This window comes from Hylaeus anthracinus, unplaced genomic scaffold (assembly GCF_026225885.1).
Source record: "Hylaeus anthracinus isolate JK02 unplaced genomic scaffold, UHH_iyHylAnth1.0_haploid 0, whole genome shotgun sequence".
In the NCBI taxonomy this organism is placed as follows: Eukaryota; Metazoa; Arthropoda; class Insecta; order Hymenoptera; family Colletidae; genus Hylaeus; species Hylaeus anthracinus.
Window position 1 is genome coordinate 883361 of NW_026533254.1, and position 19037 is coordinate 902397.

Sequence of the window (19037 nt, forward strand, 5' to 3'; positions counted from 1 at the left end):
CCGATGATAAAAACTACGATAATCGCCGCTATCTTCGAATACGATAGAAACCAACCATCGTCCCTTTTGTATTCGATGTCATCGCAGGCCATAAATTCCACCGGACTGCCATGAAACTGTGGCATAATTTGAGCTGTGACAATGATTAAGAAGATATATTAATAAAGACGTAAGGAAAACAAAAACACATATAAAACAGATATAAAAGAAAACCAATGTAAACTTATTAGGTATAGAATAAGTTAGAATTAGTCAAGTCAGATACTACGACGTCGCTATTAATGTTTACAAACAGTAGGTCAAGTAAAAAGAATGACTAGAGTGCGAATTTTATGCATTTACAACGTAATAATAGTAATAACTACAGTAATATAGAAAACACACAAACATATACGTAACGTATATTGGCTATATTCTACAATTATAATAATATCGTTGTTTCATTTGGCATAAGTGCATATATCTTTTGGTTATGTTTAGCATTTGTTTATTACATTAGTTAGTATCATGAATGCATAAAATCCGCAGTTTAGTAATGACTAGCTATCAATGGAATACTAATTAAATTTTTTAATTGTGAAAAGTATCGTTTCGCGAATATTTAAAAACATATTTATAAAACATCCCAAATTCATCTTATATTAAAGTGGAAATCGCACATTTTTCGTAATATTGTATCTAAATAATCATTGGTAATTGGGTACGCCTCCAATCGAATATTTGGCTAATGTGTCTGGCCATTGCTCGTTGTTTCTACTTATCCCGATGGCTACTTATTCTGCTTATTGTTAGCGACAAGATTATTATAATGCGTATGTTTACGACGATAATACATACGCTTTTATTGCGCCAGGATTTTTTTACGATACACCACATATTATTCTACACACTTCGTATGCAAACATTTTTTAAGATTTACAAAAACAATGATTTCAAAATAAACGATTCTATCGGTTCACCTTTGACGCTATTTTGAACACATGTTAACTGATAATTCATGAAAATTGTTATATACAAATATCCTTCTAACCTTTAGAAATAATCTCCTTTAAACAAAAGTTTCAAATCACAGTTGGATAAGAAATTATTATTACTTGAAGCGCGAGCAATATTTTTGCAAGCTATCCCGATAAGGGTAACTTTTATATTTTATTTTGAGGTTAGAGATATTTCTTTTTTTACATTTCTATAGACGATACCTCTATTTCTATAGAAAATACCTCTTTTACAATATTCCAATGTCAACAATTCTAAATTAAAACTTTCAGTTTTGAATTGTTGCCAATTTGAACCACTGTGCGTCGTTCACATTTGACCTCATCTTAAACACCTATTAACTGATCATTCATGAAAACTATTGTATACACATATCCCATTAACCTTTAGAAACGATCTCCTTTAAACAAAAATTTCAAATCACAGTTTCATAAGAAACTATTATTACTTGAAGCGCGAGCAATATTTCCAAGCTGTCCTGATAAGAGTAACTTTGATCAACTGTACAATCAAAAATATGAGGCTTCGAGACATTTTCTTTTTACATTTCTACTCCTTTACAATATTCCAATGTCAGCGATCCCAAATTACACCTTTCAGTTTTGAATAGTTGCCGAATTGAACCACTGTGCGTCGTTTCCTTTTTAACTTCCCGTATATACAATTTTACGTGACGAGTTTGGATCAGTTGATCGAAGATTTTCGAATATGAAATTATCACAGTCGACTCTATATGATATCAGTTCCATCGTAATCGTGACGAATTCGCGTTATCGTAATTTTCAGGGCAAACGTGGCACGACAGAGGTGAAATTGATGGCTCGCGTTCCACGCACGTTTCAGGGAGCTCGATGCACACGCTTCTAAATATGTTTAACAAACGGCTTCTCAAGGTCCTTTCTGTTCGCGTTACTGGCCGACTATTAACTATAGAATTCGCATAATCATTCGCGTAGTCAACAAAGCTCAACTCGCTATAATTCTCGAGACGTTAACGACATTACGATGCGTGGAATTCTCCTCGAAGGCACGGACTGCGTTTCCGAGTCGATTGTTCGTCGGAACAGTTTTTTTTTTTTTGTTTTTGCACCGGTAGTTCGGTATGCGAGCATTAGGAAAATCTATTCAAAGACTTCGCAAATTGTACGTCGACGAATGGTCACTTTTTCAAACTTACGACCACGTTGAAACCAATTGTATGAAGATAAATGGTAATCACTTTTGCACTGTTTAAGCATGAACGTATGCAGTATTAAGACATTGCCGTTAGACAACGTTTACATTATTTCGCACAGAAAATGTCTTGCGAAGCACTTAAGGGGTTAGTTGCAGCCAGGAAAATGAAAACGGACACTTCTTTCCTGTCTGTTTTCTTTAAGGTATTAAATAATAATTTTTATTAATGAAATTTAAATATATGACAAAATATATCTTAAAGAACTATGAACAAATTTTTGTTTTAAAAAAAAGTTAATTAATTTCGTCATAACAGGCGATGGCATGGGTGGTCAAGATTTCTCCAAACTGGTATACCTATAAGGATATTTATTTCGAGGTTCGGCATAAAGCTGTCAAAATTCAAAGACAACAGACAACGTATCATCGACAAAATCAAATCGCAATACAAAATACAAAATGAATGACTAATCAATAAATTACTACCCAAACATAACCGACAACTATAAAACGTATAAACATACTTCGTGGTTTTAAATATTAACATTCATCCAACATTCATATGACAATACATTACAATTAACATTCATCCAACATTCACATTACAATTAACATTCATCCAACATTCACATTACAATACATTACATACCTAAAAACGAACACAAAGGTAGATTTGGAGAATATATTAGACTAATCCCTGATGGAAGAATTTTGAAAAAAATTAATTTAAAACAAAGTGGCGTACATTTGAAGTTGAAGTTCAACTTTCATTATAAAAGTAAGTGCTTAAATAGAGAATAAAAAGTAAAGTATATAAGAAAATAAAAAATCCTTCGATCAGGGACCCGTTAGTCTAATATATGTATTTTCTAAATCTACCTTTAGTTTTGTTTTCAGGTGGACCAGTTTGAAGAAATCTTGCTCATTGCAAACCAAGTGGCCACCCACGCCATCACCTGTTATGACGAAATGAATTAACCTTTTTTTAAAACACCAATTCTTTTATAGTTCTTTAAGACATACTTTATAATATATTTACATTTCATTCATAAAAATTATTATTTAATACCTTAAAAAAAAACACTCAAGAAAGTGTACGTTTTAATTTTCCTGACTACGACTAACAACTTAAACCTCGGATACTTTCCAGTAAGGGAGAGCCTTGTACCTCGAAACAATGTAGATATTTAAAACGTCAATTACTTAAATCACGGTTCAATATTCTATTATTAGATGTAATTTATTTAAGGAACTTCTATCGATTTTCGTTCGAACTCTATTAAAACCATACAGGGTGTCCCATGTAACTCTAACTTTTCACGATTTTTCAAACATTAGGTAGACTGGAAAATAATGTCGTTTCTTTTACATTAAATTCAAACAATTTTTTAATAAATTTCTATTTTTAATCAATTATGTAACCGCCCTTGTTATCGACAGCCTTGTACCATATAGTGTGTAAATTTTCAACGCCAGATCGATAAAAATCAGTGAGCCTAATACTTGCGATAATCTGACAAAAAAATATTGGGTTGTCCGGAAAGTTTGTGGCTATTTTTAAGAAAAATTCAAAGGCATATTTGAATTTTGATGTATATTTATTGAATTATATATGTACCAGTTTGTTCCACAACTTTTCCACCTTTTAAGGAATGTATACATGTTATTTGTTTTCAGCCATTCCGACATATTCAGACCTGTACCGCCTACTAAAAATCGGCATGGACTTTCCAAACAGCCCAATATTTTAAACAAAATGTTGATCAGTTTTCGATTGGCTATTACGACATCGTCGTAATCCAATGTTCCTTTTTCTTTAATTAATAAACTATACCGAGAACATATAGAAATGGATCTTGTGAAACGAAATTATTGTATAGAAGCACTTTGAAACTCTATTTAAATTTTAGAAACCATTATACTTGCTAGCGGTAACAGATAAAATTTTCATTCTTGTGTTTAGAACTATAAATATTGATATATATTTTTCACTCAAATATCTCAGATTTCATACAGTATAGTTTTAAAGTGAAAAAGTGTTGCAAATAGCTTGCCATTTTCCGATGATTCGTAGGCGTTTAAATCAATTATTTCCGAGTCGGATTGTATGTCATCCGTATACAATCTAATATTCATAGGCTTGGAAATATGTCGATTAAATAATTTTCTCTTCAACGCCGATAAACGCCGTATAATTAGATTCCCTCGCAATAAATCTTCCATCAAAGGCATAGAATCATTCGATAAATACTATTCTTCTCGCATCTGCCAATGCCATACATAATCTCGCAATACTCGTCGATCTTCTTTAAACTTCGTCGACCATTTTAACCATATTTTCTGATCTGTGTTCGAACTTGCTAGCCTCTTCACGCTTGGAATGCTTTATTTCTACATTATTATTCTACATCTTGAATATAATATTTCTCGAAAATATTTGTATTTTTCTCTTATGCTTTTCAAATATGTCCAAGTACTCTCTCTTTCTTGGTTTCAATTAAATATTCCCTTCTTACCGTATTTAACGCAGTTTATAATTCAAATCACACTTAGCAATTCCTGAGAGGCAACTAAACATTTCCAAACATGTTTGTTCGCAATACGTACTTGACTTATTGTAAACAATCTCGATGCTTCCTAATTTCTATTTCGAATGTTTTCGTTTCCATCTACTACTTTGGTATAAATAATGCCTTTACAAATCTTTATTCGTAAAATTCAAGGTATATGGACATTTATTCATTCTATGACTTACATTTTTTACGAGTCTCAACATTTAAAATAATCGTGCATATATTTGCATAGCAATATGTTTTGATGACTACTTTGTCTCTTTGTGTCTTTTGTCAGTATGTTTACATTGTATGTATATCATATTAACTTGTTGCACTTATAAATAAACTGCGAATTTTCATGTATTTGTGGGAAATGAAAATAGGAGGTAACCTCCGAAAATGTCTATAAATTCTTTCGTTTTAGTAACAATCTGTATTTCCTTATTCTGATATAACAATCGTCGTATTAACTTTTGTAAATATATTGCATATCAGCTTTCTGTTAAAATGAAAAAAAAAAGTAAACAGAAATAAAAGGGGAGGTAACTAAAAGAAAGAGTAAAGAAAAAATAGGGAAAAAGAATAAAAGAGGTAGATATCGACACGAGGAAATTAACACTTTATTTACCGGGAGCCTATTTGTAGGCTTTTTAATTGCAGTGTTTAGCTATTCGAATTTATTTACTGTGTTGATGGCTGTCTACTTACAGTGTTCAGTGTTTGGAAACAGACTTTGCTTTCAATGTACCTAGTAACAGTATGGAGAAATTACTGTCAGCCTAGATTGGCATATATTGGCTACTGTAGAAAATTCTTTTTCGAATTAAAGACTGTTTCTAAATATCCCGGTAGATAAAGTGTTAAGTAATTTATCGAAAGGAAAACATGTTTGGCGGAAGTTGATGTTCATTTCTCCAGTGGTACCGGAAGAGGCGTGCCGAAAGAGAATCCGCGCTTTCGCGTGGCATTGAATTGTTTCACCTACTTAAAAGATGTTTCGTCGACGATAACGCACGCGACGTGACCGAAGGTTACTACTTACGGTGCTCCGTGGGATTACGTATGCGAATCGGACGTGTACTTCACCGCGGTAAAATTCGTCTCAAGATTGTGTTACATGTTATATCACACGGTGTCTGACCAACGCGCAAAACAAATGAAACTCGAAACAACCTGCACCCACGTACGATCCTTTCATCGTTCAGCGGTGTCCATTCAGTGTAAATCATTGCGCTATAAACCATACTTTACTTGAATTTCAGCTTACATAAAAGTATTTTATTGTCGACATTCCATGTACTTTTGAATTTATGGACATTTTCATCCATTACGTCCTATTTTCATTCGCCATAAACGGATGAGAATTCGCAGTTTATTTATAAGTGTAACAAGCTAGTATGATATATTAGCTATACGATAAATCACAAAATCGATCAGACAATGAACTATAATTAGAGTAATATGTATAATGCCACTACTTCTAATGAAATTAATAACGATTGTAAGAATTCTATTACAGCAAAATGAATACAGAGAGAGAGAGAGATATGTTCATACTTTTACCTACGAATTAATTTACACCTAACTTTCTTTACACAATTTCCAAAATGACGGATTTCCAGAAATAAACAATATTAAAAACAAATATTTTAAGACTGTAATTATACCAAAATAAGTAAATTTCAAACAAGATCGAATCCTTTAATTTAATATTTTCTACAAGTATAACGATTAATATAATATTTATCAGCATTATCATTACAAACATAGTTTTTCCTTAATTCAACAACGAAAAGATAAGATATTTTGATTTTCCGTGTTCACAAAAACAGGCATTATATCATTTTGATACTGGAGTGCAGATGTAACATTGATCGCAAGCACGCGTACTACGTACGGCTACAGTCGTGTAATAACTGCAATCGTACGTTTCCTCGTCGAGAACATATACCAATATTTCGCTAGTATACTATGCGCTACAAGTTTCAGTCATTCCATTGAGTTGCGAACTTTTCAAATATAAACAAATCATACGAAATACCGTATAAATCAGTTACGCTTCAAAGCTTCCGAGCGATTAAAGCAATCGAGCAATTACAATTCTAATAAATACTAATTATAAAGTTTGCGATTCCAATTATCGCTCGCGACAGTAGTAATGCCATGAAAATTGATTCGACGAACAACTCGATAGTTCTTCGAATTTAAACAAAATATAAAAAAAGAATTTATTGGTTTTTAAACTGTATCAACTTATCGCGGAGTATCGTTAAATTATTACAGGACCAGATAAGCATAAAGTATACCAGTTTTCAATTGTTGTCACTCAATATATTCTCGAATATGTTCTTAAATATTAACGAGCAAATATGAAAAATTATGCAAAATGTGTAAATTAAAGAGCACATTATAATAATCGTTTTACAATAACATCCTGTAACAATACGCGTTTACATTAACATCCACCACTTAATATACTTGTAACGTTAATACTTGTAACGTAAACGTTTCATTGAAAATTAAATTAAATAATTGCTTTGAGTAGTTAATAAAAAATATTTCAAAGAAAACTTGTAACAGGAAATCATGAATACTCGCATGGAGATAAATTTGACCTTAAGTTCATTATCAATCCATAACTTTTCGGCACTGTCGTGTGCTTTTATCTACTCGTTCGTACACGTTTTTAAATTATTAGTTTCATTTGCATTCACTGCCGCTCCCACCGACAACTAAATACTCGTCACAGTTGTTTTGATAGTAAACATTCATTTTAAAAATGTTTATTAGCTTAGGTATTTAACAGCTTGCCGTACGAAGGTGTACGAAGTCAACTTTTCAATTTTTTGGATTAAAATCATTTAAGAAATAATCAATTATGAACGACTAGTGGACTAAAAATACAATGGAAGAATAATTTACTATGAAAATAAGTCATTAGTACGTATAAAATTACGAGGTTGCCTTGAAAAAAACGTTATTTTTTTATTTTCGTTGAATTTTCTCATTAATTGACTGTCATAGATGAATAAATGTTCTTATTAATCGAAACACCGAATCGAAAGCACTATACTCGTTCTCAAGCATGTATTTATCAAACGTTTCGACTCCTGTTTCTGGATCCTGTTTAGTATAAACAAACTTCTAAGCATAAACTGCAATGTAAACAGATAGAAAACGAAAGTAGAATTCGTTAATTTCTTAAAATGGAAGTGGTCGTTAAACAAGGAAGAACAATACTCAAAATACTGCTCGCTGAATTAAACCAAAAAGGTGCTAAGTTTCACGAATGTTCAATTTTCAAAACAAAATTCGGTAACTATGGAATCGAGAGCGGCAAGAATGAATCAAATGTGGAATTGTAACGTTACTTACAACTTCTACGCCCATAATCCTGCCAACTGGAAATAGATCCTCGGCTCATGTCATCGATTTCCGGTTACTTCGATCAATGGAACACCGATCCCGCGCAACGTGCAACGCGTAACAAACAGATGCGTCACGTGAACCGGCGAGAACAAACGAAAAATTTGCGACCAGTTGACTTTTCTTTAAATCGATCTTTGCGACCACGAAGATGTTCCTCGTTCGTCCAAGTACAGTACAATTAGTCGTTCCACCTGTGATGCAATGCGTGAACGTAGTCTCGGCAGTCAGAATGCAGTTTGTAGCTCCCCACTTTTTTCAATCGTTGCCTCGACGTTGTGCCACTCATTGCGCACTTCTGTATATCGTGCATAATCGTTCAGTCTTCCTGTTTCCCACTTCCATAGGTTTTCTTATCGTCGAAAGTATTTTCAGCAATCGTCACGCAAGCGGTTCTTAAATCAGAGAAGTGGATCAGAGAAGTGGATATATTTCGAGGGGCTCGAAAGGAAAGCGGTACAAGCGACAAAATCTTTGTAATTGGAAACGAAAAAGCAGACACCGCCGCAAAAGGAGCAACCGAACTACCACCAAACGAACTTGCAACACCAATACCATGTCTTGATCAAATAACTGAATAAAATAATTGAATAATAATTGAATAAGATTTGGACCACAACCAACACATCAAAAATTCACAACATCATCCAGAACTTCTATCAGCAAATACCAACTATAAACCTCAACAGGAAAGAAAAATCTGTATTGTCTCGACTAAGATTTGGCCATACGAAAATCACCAACGACTACCTCGTCACTAAAACCGAACCCTCGAAATGTCATTTTTGCCAAACCCATCGTCTAACAGTAAAGCATCTATTATACGAATGTAAAGAAATATAACAGAAAAGGAAAAAATACGGAATCAAACCAGACTCAGCCCTAACAGTGCAAGACCACATCAGAAATACAATAGACTTCCTCTAAAACATCAATATATATTCTAAGATATAAATAATCGCAAATAGTTCTGTCGCTAATGACCTTGTAGTCGATGCAACATAAAACAGACAAGGAAAAAAAAATCTTTCGATTGAGAAAATAGTAAGGGAAATTGAAAGCTACGAAATACGTAATACTCTTCTCTGATTATTTCTCTTTATTTACGTTCTTAGGACAAAAGAAAGCGAAAACTTGAACGAGTAGATTTTTAAACGAATATGTACCACAGGAGAGACGGTCCAAATTGTTTGTCTTAGTTACAAATAAAAGTCATTTTTTCGATATAAAATAATTGTATCCCTATCTTGGTATCTTTACTACGTGAGTAGAGTATTGAATTGTTCTTTACTCTAACTAATCATAATTTTAGACGAAATAGGTACCGGAGTAAAGTGGATGAAAATTATTCTAGATGCAAGAAAAAAGACCAAAGAGAATAGAAGGAATAAATAAAGGAAATTAATTTTAAGTTACAACCTTAGTAGTAGGTAGTAGTCTTTGTTGACATAGACTGTGTAGTAGGAATAAGAATACCATTGTTAAGTAATTCATAAGAGAGTAGAATTTAGGATAGAAATATCTAACTAGAATCATTATTGTATCTCTTGGTTCCCATTAGAAGAGAATTATTTTTATCTTTTCTTATCTCTGTTACATCTTGTTACTTGTAATATCATAATATTACATTTAACCACGTTTTATTTAATCTCATTTCTAACGATTCATATTGTTCTTCCATTGTAATATCGTTCGGTTCGTATTTTCGTAAATATTCTAACACGATTCTAATATTTTTATTCGATGACTACCTGTGCCGATTTCACTATTCTTATTCGCGTGTGTGCAATAATTACTATAGTGTTTATATAAGTATGTAGTTAAATACTTTGTAACAGCTGAACGCATTTAACTGGGTATAATGTAGAGATAGATTTTTAAGTAAATATTAATGACGAATTCGGTCGTGACCTAATAATTCATTTCTCTGTGAATTACGCTAATTTACAAAATAAAAAAAAAAATACATTCAATGCCACAATTTTTTTCTTATGTATTTTGGCCCGCTAAACTCGAAAATTGCAATGAAAAATTTTTCTATGGATAGGTTTTTTTTATATGAATTTTTAAATCTTTTTTCGATTTTCTTCTGAGATTCACATTTTAGACCATATCTCGAGTTAGAAACGTCAGATTCAGTCGTGCAAGATGCCATATTAAAGGTAATCGAATTTCCAACAGTTGCTTTTCACATTGTTTTCCAATCGGTTTAATATTGTAAGTGTTACAGGCCAACATATATGAGAAACTTCGATTTTTTCTGCTAAAATAGAACACAAAAATTTCATCCATCGCCATGTAAAAATAGAGACTGTCAAATTATGTCCAGTTCCTTATTACTTACGTATAAATCGCACACTGTTTACGTACAGACCCAACATTTTTTCATCCCAATATCCTTGATAGCGCTGCTCAATAGTTTTGATATCTTGGTGAAATTTTTCTTATTCTTATACTTATTATAAGAAAGTTGTCGAAGATTTGCTGATAAATTATATAAAAATGGGTATGGAATATATATTGTTATTCTATTTGATTTGACAAAATGAAAAGATTTGTACATTTAATTTCTATTTTAATTTCAACAAACATAAATATGTCGCTCAGAATTCATTTTTTACATTCTCGCTTGGATTTTTTCCCGAAGAATCCTGGCGATGTAAGTGACGAACACGGTGAAAGGTTTCACCAAGATCAAGGATATTGGGATGAAAGAATGTTGAGAGACTACATTTGCTTCCTCATCAGAGAAACGAACCCGAAGATGAACAGAAGACAAAGCAAAGATCAAAATTATTTCTAATCGAAATTAATTAAATAAACGTTTCCTATATAAATAGGAGAAAATACAAAAACAGAGTAAAATTGGAATTTTTTCTGATCGAAATTAATTAAATAAACGTTTCCTGAATAAACAGGAGAAAAATACAAAAACAGAGTAAAATTGGAATTTTTGTATCTTAAATCAATTGTTCCTAACTCCGGTATTTATCCATAGATTTTCTTCAACAAAAGCTTGTTTTCTTCGTAAAAGAGCGATCTATACATAAACAATAAGAAACTCGACATAATTTGACAATTTCTATTTTTGCATGCCGATGGAAGAAATTTTTGGTGTTCTATTTTAGCCGAAAGAATTGAAATTTTATATATATATTGGCCCGTAACTATTAAACCGATTGGAAAACAATGTGAAAAGCAATTGTTGGAAATTCGATTACCTTTAATATGGCACCTTGTACGACTCAATCGGATGTTTCTAACTCGAGATATGGCCTAAAATGTGAAAGTATCTCAGAAGAAAATCGAAAAAAATTCATATAAAAAAAACCTATCCATAGAAAAATTTTTCATTGCGATTTTAGAGTTTAATAGGCCCAAAAAACATAAGGCAAAAAATTGTGGTACATTTTGGCTGTAAACTATTGATTATTTTCCTTTTTCAATATAAAAATCAGAAGAAATTTATAAATCAAGTCGGAAGAAAAGCGTTACTTGATTTATAAATTTCGAGATCTCAAATTGAGAATGCATTTTCATCGAAGTAAAACATAGCCTATGTTATTCGGGGATAGTGTAGCTTTCTACGTATTACTGAAAAAAGTTTTAAAATCGATTCAGTAGTTCCGGAAATTACTTCCTATTACTTTGTCTGGAAAGTCCATGCCGACTTTTGATAGGTGGTACACGTCTGTTTATATTGGTATGGTTGAAAACAATTAACATGGGTGCATCCCTTAAAAGGTGGAAAGGTCGTGGAACAAAATGGTACTTATATAATTCAATAAATATATATCAAAATTCAAATGTGCCTTTGAATTTTTTTTAAAAATTGACACGAACTTTCTGGACAACCCAATACATACAAGCAAACAAACAAAAAAAAAACTTTACCTCTTTATAGTATTAATTATAGCTATAGATTTGCTGTACGATCGTTTCCAAGAGTATAGTACACCTGAAGAGTATCGTAACATGTAATCGTTGAAACGTCGTCATGTTAATATGATAAAAAAATACTAGTTCGTTGGCGAGAGTCTAAGTGGTTGAATTGTGAGGCACGTTCGGAACGACAACAACATTAGTAGGAGGTGCGGAATGAATCGCCGCTCTGGATCGTCCGACACAATTCGATCAGAATGACCAGCTTCCGAGAACTGGTCGGCGGAGGGTGGTCTTCGGGGCCTCCCCGAAAGACGTAAAAAAGATATCGCCGAATGGCACGAGTGACCCAGTTCTGGCGCAAGCCAGGCAAGAAACTCGTACACAAAACACTCTATCGGTTCTAATTGACGCCGAATCGGAAACAGACGTTGAGCCTGGATCTGGATTGGTAGCTTTTCATACTTAAACTGGTTACAATGGCGCCAAGAATGGTACCAGGGGGCGGGAGGTTCACCGAGTCGCTTGTGGCATCTCAATTTCCCATTGATGCTTTCGGGATTGGCCATTGACGCTGCGCTTCCCACCCGTCACCAGCGGATACCGTTGTGATTATGTCCTTTTGTGACGTCTGCCTGATGGAATTGGATAATGGACGATCTACAGATTACGCGGCTAAGTGGATCTAAACGGTTTGAATCCGTGCTTCGGAGTCCAATCCGACACGAGGAACCACCGTCACGTGGTCGTTCACGTTTTCTGTGCTCCCTGTTATACTTTTCGTGCCTTTTTTCTTTTTCGTTTCTTTCTGTCATCGTTAGCCTCGTTCGGTCGAGAAGAGGATTAAACCTAGGGGACAGTTCGCGAACGACCGCGTACCTACGCGGTCCTTTCGTTTCGCAAGAGGAAATCTTTCGTATACGGTCCACGGTATCAAGGTCAAACAACGGTGATAACTCGGATCAAAGTAGTCTTAGACGACGACAATTCGGGATTCTTAGAATAGCTACGGTCAGATCGTTTCCTACCGTATGCAAGTACGGACCTATTGGTTAAGAATCGCGAAGTACGTCGGAGTGCAGCAACGGTGATTCCCGAATCATAGAATGAAACGATACCGTGTAGTTCGTCTGTTGATTCTCGAATAATATCAGTGCCTTGGTAAAACTCAGTCGTATTTAAAAATATAAAATAAATAGAGTGAACAAACCGGGATACTCGATGGGTTTGAATTTTTATTGCAATGCATCAGTTCTTAAATCGTGATCCAAATTCGTACCGTTTAATTGGATAGCTTTTGTTGATTCTCGAGTAATATCAGTTTCTTGGTAAAACTCAATCGTATCTAAAAAAAAAAAATAATAGGGTAAAAAACTGAGATATTCAGTGGGTTAGAATTTTGATTGCAATGTGTCAGTTAATAAATCATGATGCGAATTCGTACCGTTTAATTGGATAGTTTTTGTTGATTCTCAAACAATATTAGTGTCTTAGTAAAACTCAGTCGTATATAACTTCTTTAGGAGCAATTTTTTTTCGTTATTATCAAATTTTTGTTCTTTTTATTATTGACAGTAATTGTATTGATAAAAAACTAAACGTTCATATATGTGGCCAATTGCGCAAAATAAAAATAAAAATAAAAAATAGAGTAAAAAGATTGGGATATTCCATGGATTCAACTTTTCATTGCAGTATACCATTTAACAGATACGAATTCTTAGCGTTTAATTGGATAGTCTTTAAATCAAAACATTCGACTCATAGGCATACGTTATATTTAATTGAATTCTGTGTAACGCCCTTAGTTATCGAAATTTATTTTAATAATCGCATCGACTTACTCTGCAGGAAAACTATGAGGTGGATAGCATCAATTGCGGGACTTTTCCTTATTCTGGCACTGCCACAGAATACCGAAGCTTTCCCTCGTGTATGTGATAAATTTCTATACCGATTTTAACACGATTAGATACATCTCTCCCTCAATTTACACGAAAGATCGGAAAACCGTATAAATCGAACAAAAACGAACACGCACTCTCGTGTGCTCTCTCGAAATGTGTGACTGACAATGAGGGAAAATTAAAAGTTGTAAGGTTGTTCTTAATAAATAAATGATACGTTTACCGTAGAAAGGCACCGAATTAATTTTTACGCGTAATACGTAGACATGTTGTAATATTATAAAAACCAAAATGGGAAAGATGTATAATAATTGAAGTATGAGAAATAGCAGAAATAAAATGATTGCTCGTGAAACGGTGTTTTGTTTATTAGTCGCAATGGAAGCGAACTATAGGCCCACACCGTCTACTCTTCTACAATCTGCGTGAAGGCACGTTACTGAAGACCCCGACTAGCTATCACCTGGAACTTGAACCTTTTATCGGAGACAACAAATACAATGGTCGTGTCAAGGTAAACGTCACTTGGATGGATAAGAGCAACGTAATTGCTTTACACGTTCAACCGGACCTTACGATCACAGATTGCAATGTTAGAATCGTAGAACCGTCGCTAGAGGAGAGGTAAGTTACCAACGTCACCGAATATCTGGAAAATTAGATCGAAATAAGAATAAACTTTTCCATATACTTTCATTTCTACATAACTATTACTTTTCAATGTTACTTTCAACATTCAAAACCTCTCTGAGATTTTCCTCTAACTCGTACTACTTCTCTTTATACCAAAGTGTAGGCCACTTAATTTGCAGATTGGTGTATATTAACTGTAATTATTATTAAACGATATTGAAGTCTCTATCACTCGGAGAAGTTGAATTTTTACTCGGAATGTATTAGAAGAACCAGAAAGTAATGTCGTTTCTGTGAATGTCAATGCTTGTTTATCATTTATCAGCTCATTGTATACCAATTGATTTTTATCGATCAGATATTGAAAATTTGCACAGTATATAGTAGGTCACGCAGTATAGAATGGTCGTTGATAACGAGGGCGATTACATAATTGATTAAAAATAAATCTTGTTGTACATTTGTTTGAAATTAATGTAAAAGAAACGACATTACTTTCTGCCTCCCGCCCCCCCCTAATAGATTATAAGGAGGGTCTATAAATAAAGATTTTAATATAAATAAAAAAAATATATAAAATTACGTATATATACACTGCCGCTGAAAAGTATGTGAACACTTCCTGAATTGGAATAAGTATCTAAATAAAGTTACGAGTCTATTAACGAAGATCACTTATGTTTGTATATTCAGTTTGTGGTGCATTAGAGAATAAATTATATTTAATGTCTCATCAGTGATAAGAAAAAAGCAATTCAATTTTCGTTTCATTATTCTAAGTTCTTTAATGTGAGGACCACGAATCTGATGTCGGTTTTGAGGTAAAGAATTTCTATGGCTGTAAACCTTTAAAAATACGGTCGTAATCACAACTCGAAAACATTCGATTACAATCGTATTCGTATTTGCGATTACGATTTTGCCCATCACTGCTATAAACTCAACAAACAAAACAATCTCCTTAACGAAGCCTCGGACGACATTTTTGCTAAGCAAAAAATTGTATACCTTGTATATTCCATTGATTTAGTACGAAGCACTTTTACACTTGAACTGAATTTCACCTACCTGTTCCAGAAACGATCAGTGGTCAAGGATAAAGGAAACACTTCTTTAATTCAATGCAAAATGTAAATTTTTCTGCACTGATTGAATCTGTAGAAACTATTCCGAAGAAGTATTCATTAAACCCCATGAATTGTTACATTATTGTTAAAAAAAAAAGGGAGAATATCTGTAGATCTGTAGAAGTAGTTCCGAAGAAATATTCATTAAAACCGATGAATTGTTACATTATTGTTAAAAAAAAGGGAGAAGGGCTTGCCTCTGATGGACGTACGCGTCACGCATGTCGAACCGCCTGACTCAAGGGAACCTTTCTTCGTCTTCCACCTCGAGCGGATGTTGGAGGCAGGCAGCAGTTGCGAAGTGTCTATGAGTTTTACTGGTAGCCTCGCCACCAATGAAACAACTGGTTTCTTCAAACGCGAATACGTTAACTTCAACGGGGAGAAACAGTAATTACAATTAAAATGCTTTCACCACCACATCTGGCGAAAATGTAACATCTTCTACATTGTTGTTTTTTCTTCAGTCCCATCGTGGCTATGAATTTCAAGGACAGCCATGTTCGGAGGGTGTTTCCGTGTATGGACGAGCCTTTTTACAAAGCAACCTTCAAGCTAAGCGTCCTGCGCCCGAAGAATATGACAGCACTTTCGAGCACCCCTCTAGAAAAAAGTACCGAGGCGTAAGTAACGCGTAATGTTCATTTCGTTTAAATTTAGGAAACAGTTCTTCGCATTGATTTTCTAATTTTTTTATTTTCTTAGTCTCTTATTGGCTATTTATTATTACATTCATTACCAAGAAAGGCATTATGTAGACATGTTCCCATCATATAAGTAGTAAAAAGTGATTGTCGGAACAATCCTTTTTGTTTCTAGCCTCACTATGTTACTATAACTAATAACAAAATATCTTGTATCTTGTATTTATTTAATGTGATTAACTATACAGGCCTCAGAAAATAGAGATTATCACCATTAAACGACAGAATTTTTGTGGCCGTTGAATAATAAATAATTTACTTCAGAGGCCATTTCATCACATTTCTCAACTTATTGTTTTATGAAGTTAATCGATTTGTTGCAATGAACGATCGAGTTATTATTTTTCGAAATGAAAATCCTTTCTGTGTTTTTACAAAGCAAAATTACCTTATTACTTTTTGTACAGTAACGGGATGCCAGACTTGATCTGGGATCACTTTGAAAAGACACCGCAATTGTCGACTTATCAGTTGGGTTTATTGGTATCCGATTTCGTGAGTATCTCGCCCACAAAAGAAATGAACGAAATGAACGGAAGAAAACTCGAGATTAAGGTGTGGGGCCCGAAGGAAAATTTGGAAGCCTTGAAGGACGTGCCTGACAAAGTTGTCAAAATTATGAATTATTTACAAGAATACTTCAACAACTCGATCATCTCACCGAAACTCGACTTGGTGGCCGTCCCATCGTACGGCTCCGCTAGATCCGACAGTTGGGGTTTGATGCTATTCGAGTATGTATATTTTTTATTACTTTTCTTAACTATACGTACTGGGTTGTTCAGAAAGTTCGTGCAAATTTTTAAGAAAAATTCAAAGGCACGTTTCAATTTTAATATACATATATTTATTGAATTACATAAGTATCATTTTATCCCACCTTTTAAGGGATGTATACAGTGGGTATAGAATGTATTCGTACACCCATCAATTTCCCAAAAAACTTTTCTGTGAAATTGTAGTTTCTTAACTTTATTTTTTATAATCAATGATATTTTACATGTTCTCGGAAATCTCTAAGATAGATATAGTCCAAACAACATTTACTAATTACTATAATTTTTAAAATTAAGAAAAAAAGTGCGTAAAGTGTAACGTAAACACATTAGTTTATTGCTCCGTACCAATTAGAAAAACTCAAATTTCCATAAAAAGGCTTAAAAAATGCTCTAATAAAGGAATGAAAGAAGATCCCACTTCGAATAACTAATAATTTAGTTAATTTAATGCGTAGTACAGTTTTATATTATATACTTGTATTATGTACTTATAAATTAATATAAATTTCTTTTTTTTAATGAAGTTTTAAAAATTAAACAATTGTGCGAATACTTATTGCCTCAATATTTCTATCGATTGATTGTTTTCTTCTTGTTAATTTTGCAATTTACATAAATAGCTATTTTTTTTGTACTCTATCTACACGACATTTTGAAGAACTGTCCCCCTAATCGTGTCCCCCAGTTGTATATTCTGACCTGTACCACCTATCAAGAATCGACATGGACTTTCCGGACAACCCAATATGCACCATGCAACAAAATCGTATAAATAGTTATCTACAAATTAAAAGAAAAATTGTCCCGATACAATGAAAATTGACAGAATTATGCACGTTTGAAGAATGGCAAAATTTCGTTTGGATAATTTTGTTGCGTAGTGTATCTATTACAATCAAGTGCATTACTGGTTAAGAAAACAACGATAATTGCGTAGTTTAAAGACCACCCTACCAATTTCAATGATTCCAACCGATAGGTATTTTTCGATGCAAATAACCAGAAATTATCTGTAGAAAAAAATATTTCCCTGTTTCGTTTTGCAATTTTTTATTTGATAAATAATCGAATATCGTAATGTTACAATAAAGAAAATTTAGTTTTCATAAACAGTAATACGACACTGTCGCGAAAATGTCAAAAAGTGTATCAATTGATGAAATTCTATTGGGCATAAAGGCAATGTTACTTTAAAAACTGTTAAAATTCAATTTTTTATCGCAGGGATAGCGAATTAAGCAGACCTTCCCTATGGAACACAGCCTACGAACTGATTTATCAGTGGATCGGTCAATACACCACTACGTCCATGTGGAGAGATAACCGTGTTAAAAAAGCACTCAACTCGTTCTTAGCTTCGATGACGACGGTTGATGTACGTAATGTGACTCGTCGAAATAAAAAACAAACATTCTCGAAAGTTGATGAAAAATAAAGGAACTTGTTACAGATCAACCCAGACGAAATGGAAGGAAAGTGGCCGATGACAATGTTGTATTCTCTTTATTACGAATTTGGAAAAACTATGCCTTTCTCGAGAGTTGCGGGAATTCGAAACGAAGCTACATCGGCAAAAAGTACGTTACGATTAAATAATCCAATAGAATTTTACTTTATTATATATCATTGTCCGTGTACTCGAAAATATAAACATGTACTGTGATTTGTTTGCAAAATATATACAAAAATATTACACAAATTTAAAAACAAACAGATACAGTTTGTCTTTCTGTACTTTTAAACAATGTTTCCATAGATTATCGTATAATTTAATTACTTGAAGAGCTAGACCAGTGTTTCTCAACTTTTTTTGTTCTATGCCCTACCTAAGATTTTCTAAAATACTTATGCC

General features: G+C 33.4%; 1 protein-coding gene across 6 annotated transcripts in view; it reads left to right on the forward strand.

The window, feature by feature from the left end:
- Window positions 1–12671: 12671 nt before the first annotated feature.
- Window positions 12672–19037, forward strand: part of LOC128889202 (aminopeptidase N-like) — a 14270-nt gene continuing 7904 nt past the window's right edge. The window contains exons 1-8 of one of the 6 annotated variants that reach the window (XM_054146670.1): window positions 12672–13072; window positions 13887–13968; window positions 14316–14566; window positions 15886–16092; window positions 16170–16325; window positions 16814–17140; window positions 18410–18560; window positions 18636–18762. In XM_054146670.1, coding sequence (XP_054002645.1) covers window positions 12687–13072; window positions 13887–13968; window positions 14316–14566; window positions 15886–16092; window positions 16170–16325; window positions 16814–17140; window positions 18410–18560; window positions 18636–18762 — 1687 coding nt within the window. In that variant the 5' untranslated portion in view covers window positions 12672–12686. Of the gene's footprint in view, window positions 13197–13886; window positions 13969–14315; window positions 14567–15885; window positions 16093–16169; window positions 16326–16813; window positions 17141–18409; window positions 18561–18635; window positions 18763–19037 lie in introns of all 6 variants that reach the window. The other 5 variants (XM_054146739.1, XM_054147082.1, XM_054146829.1 and 2 more) reach the window with 5 other exon arrangements.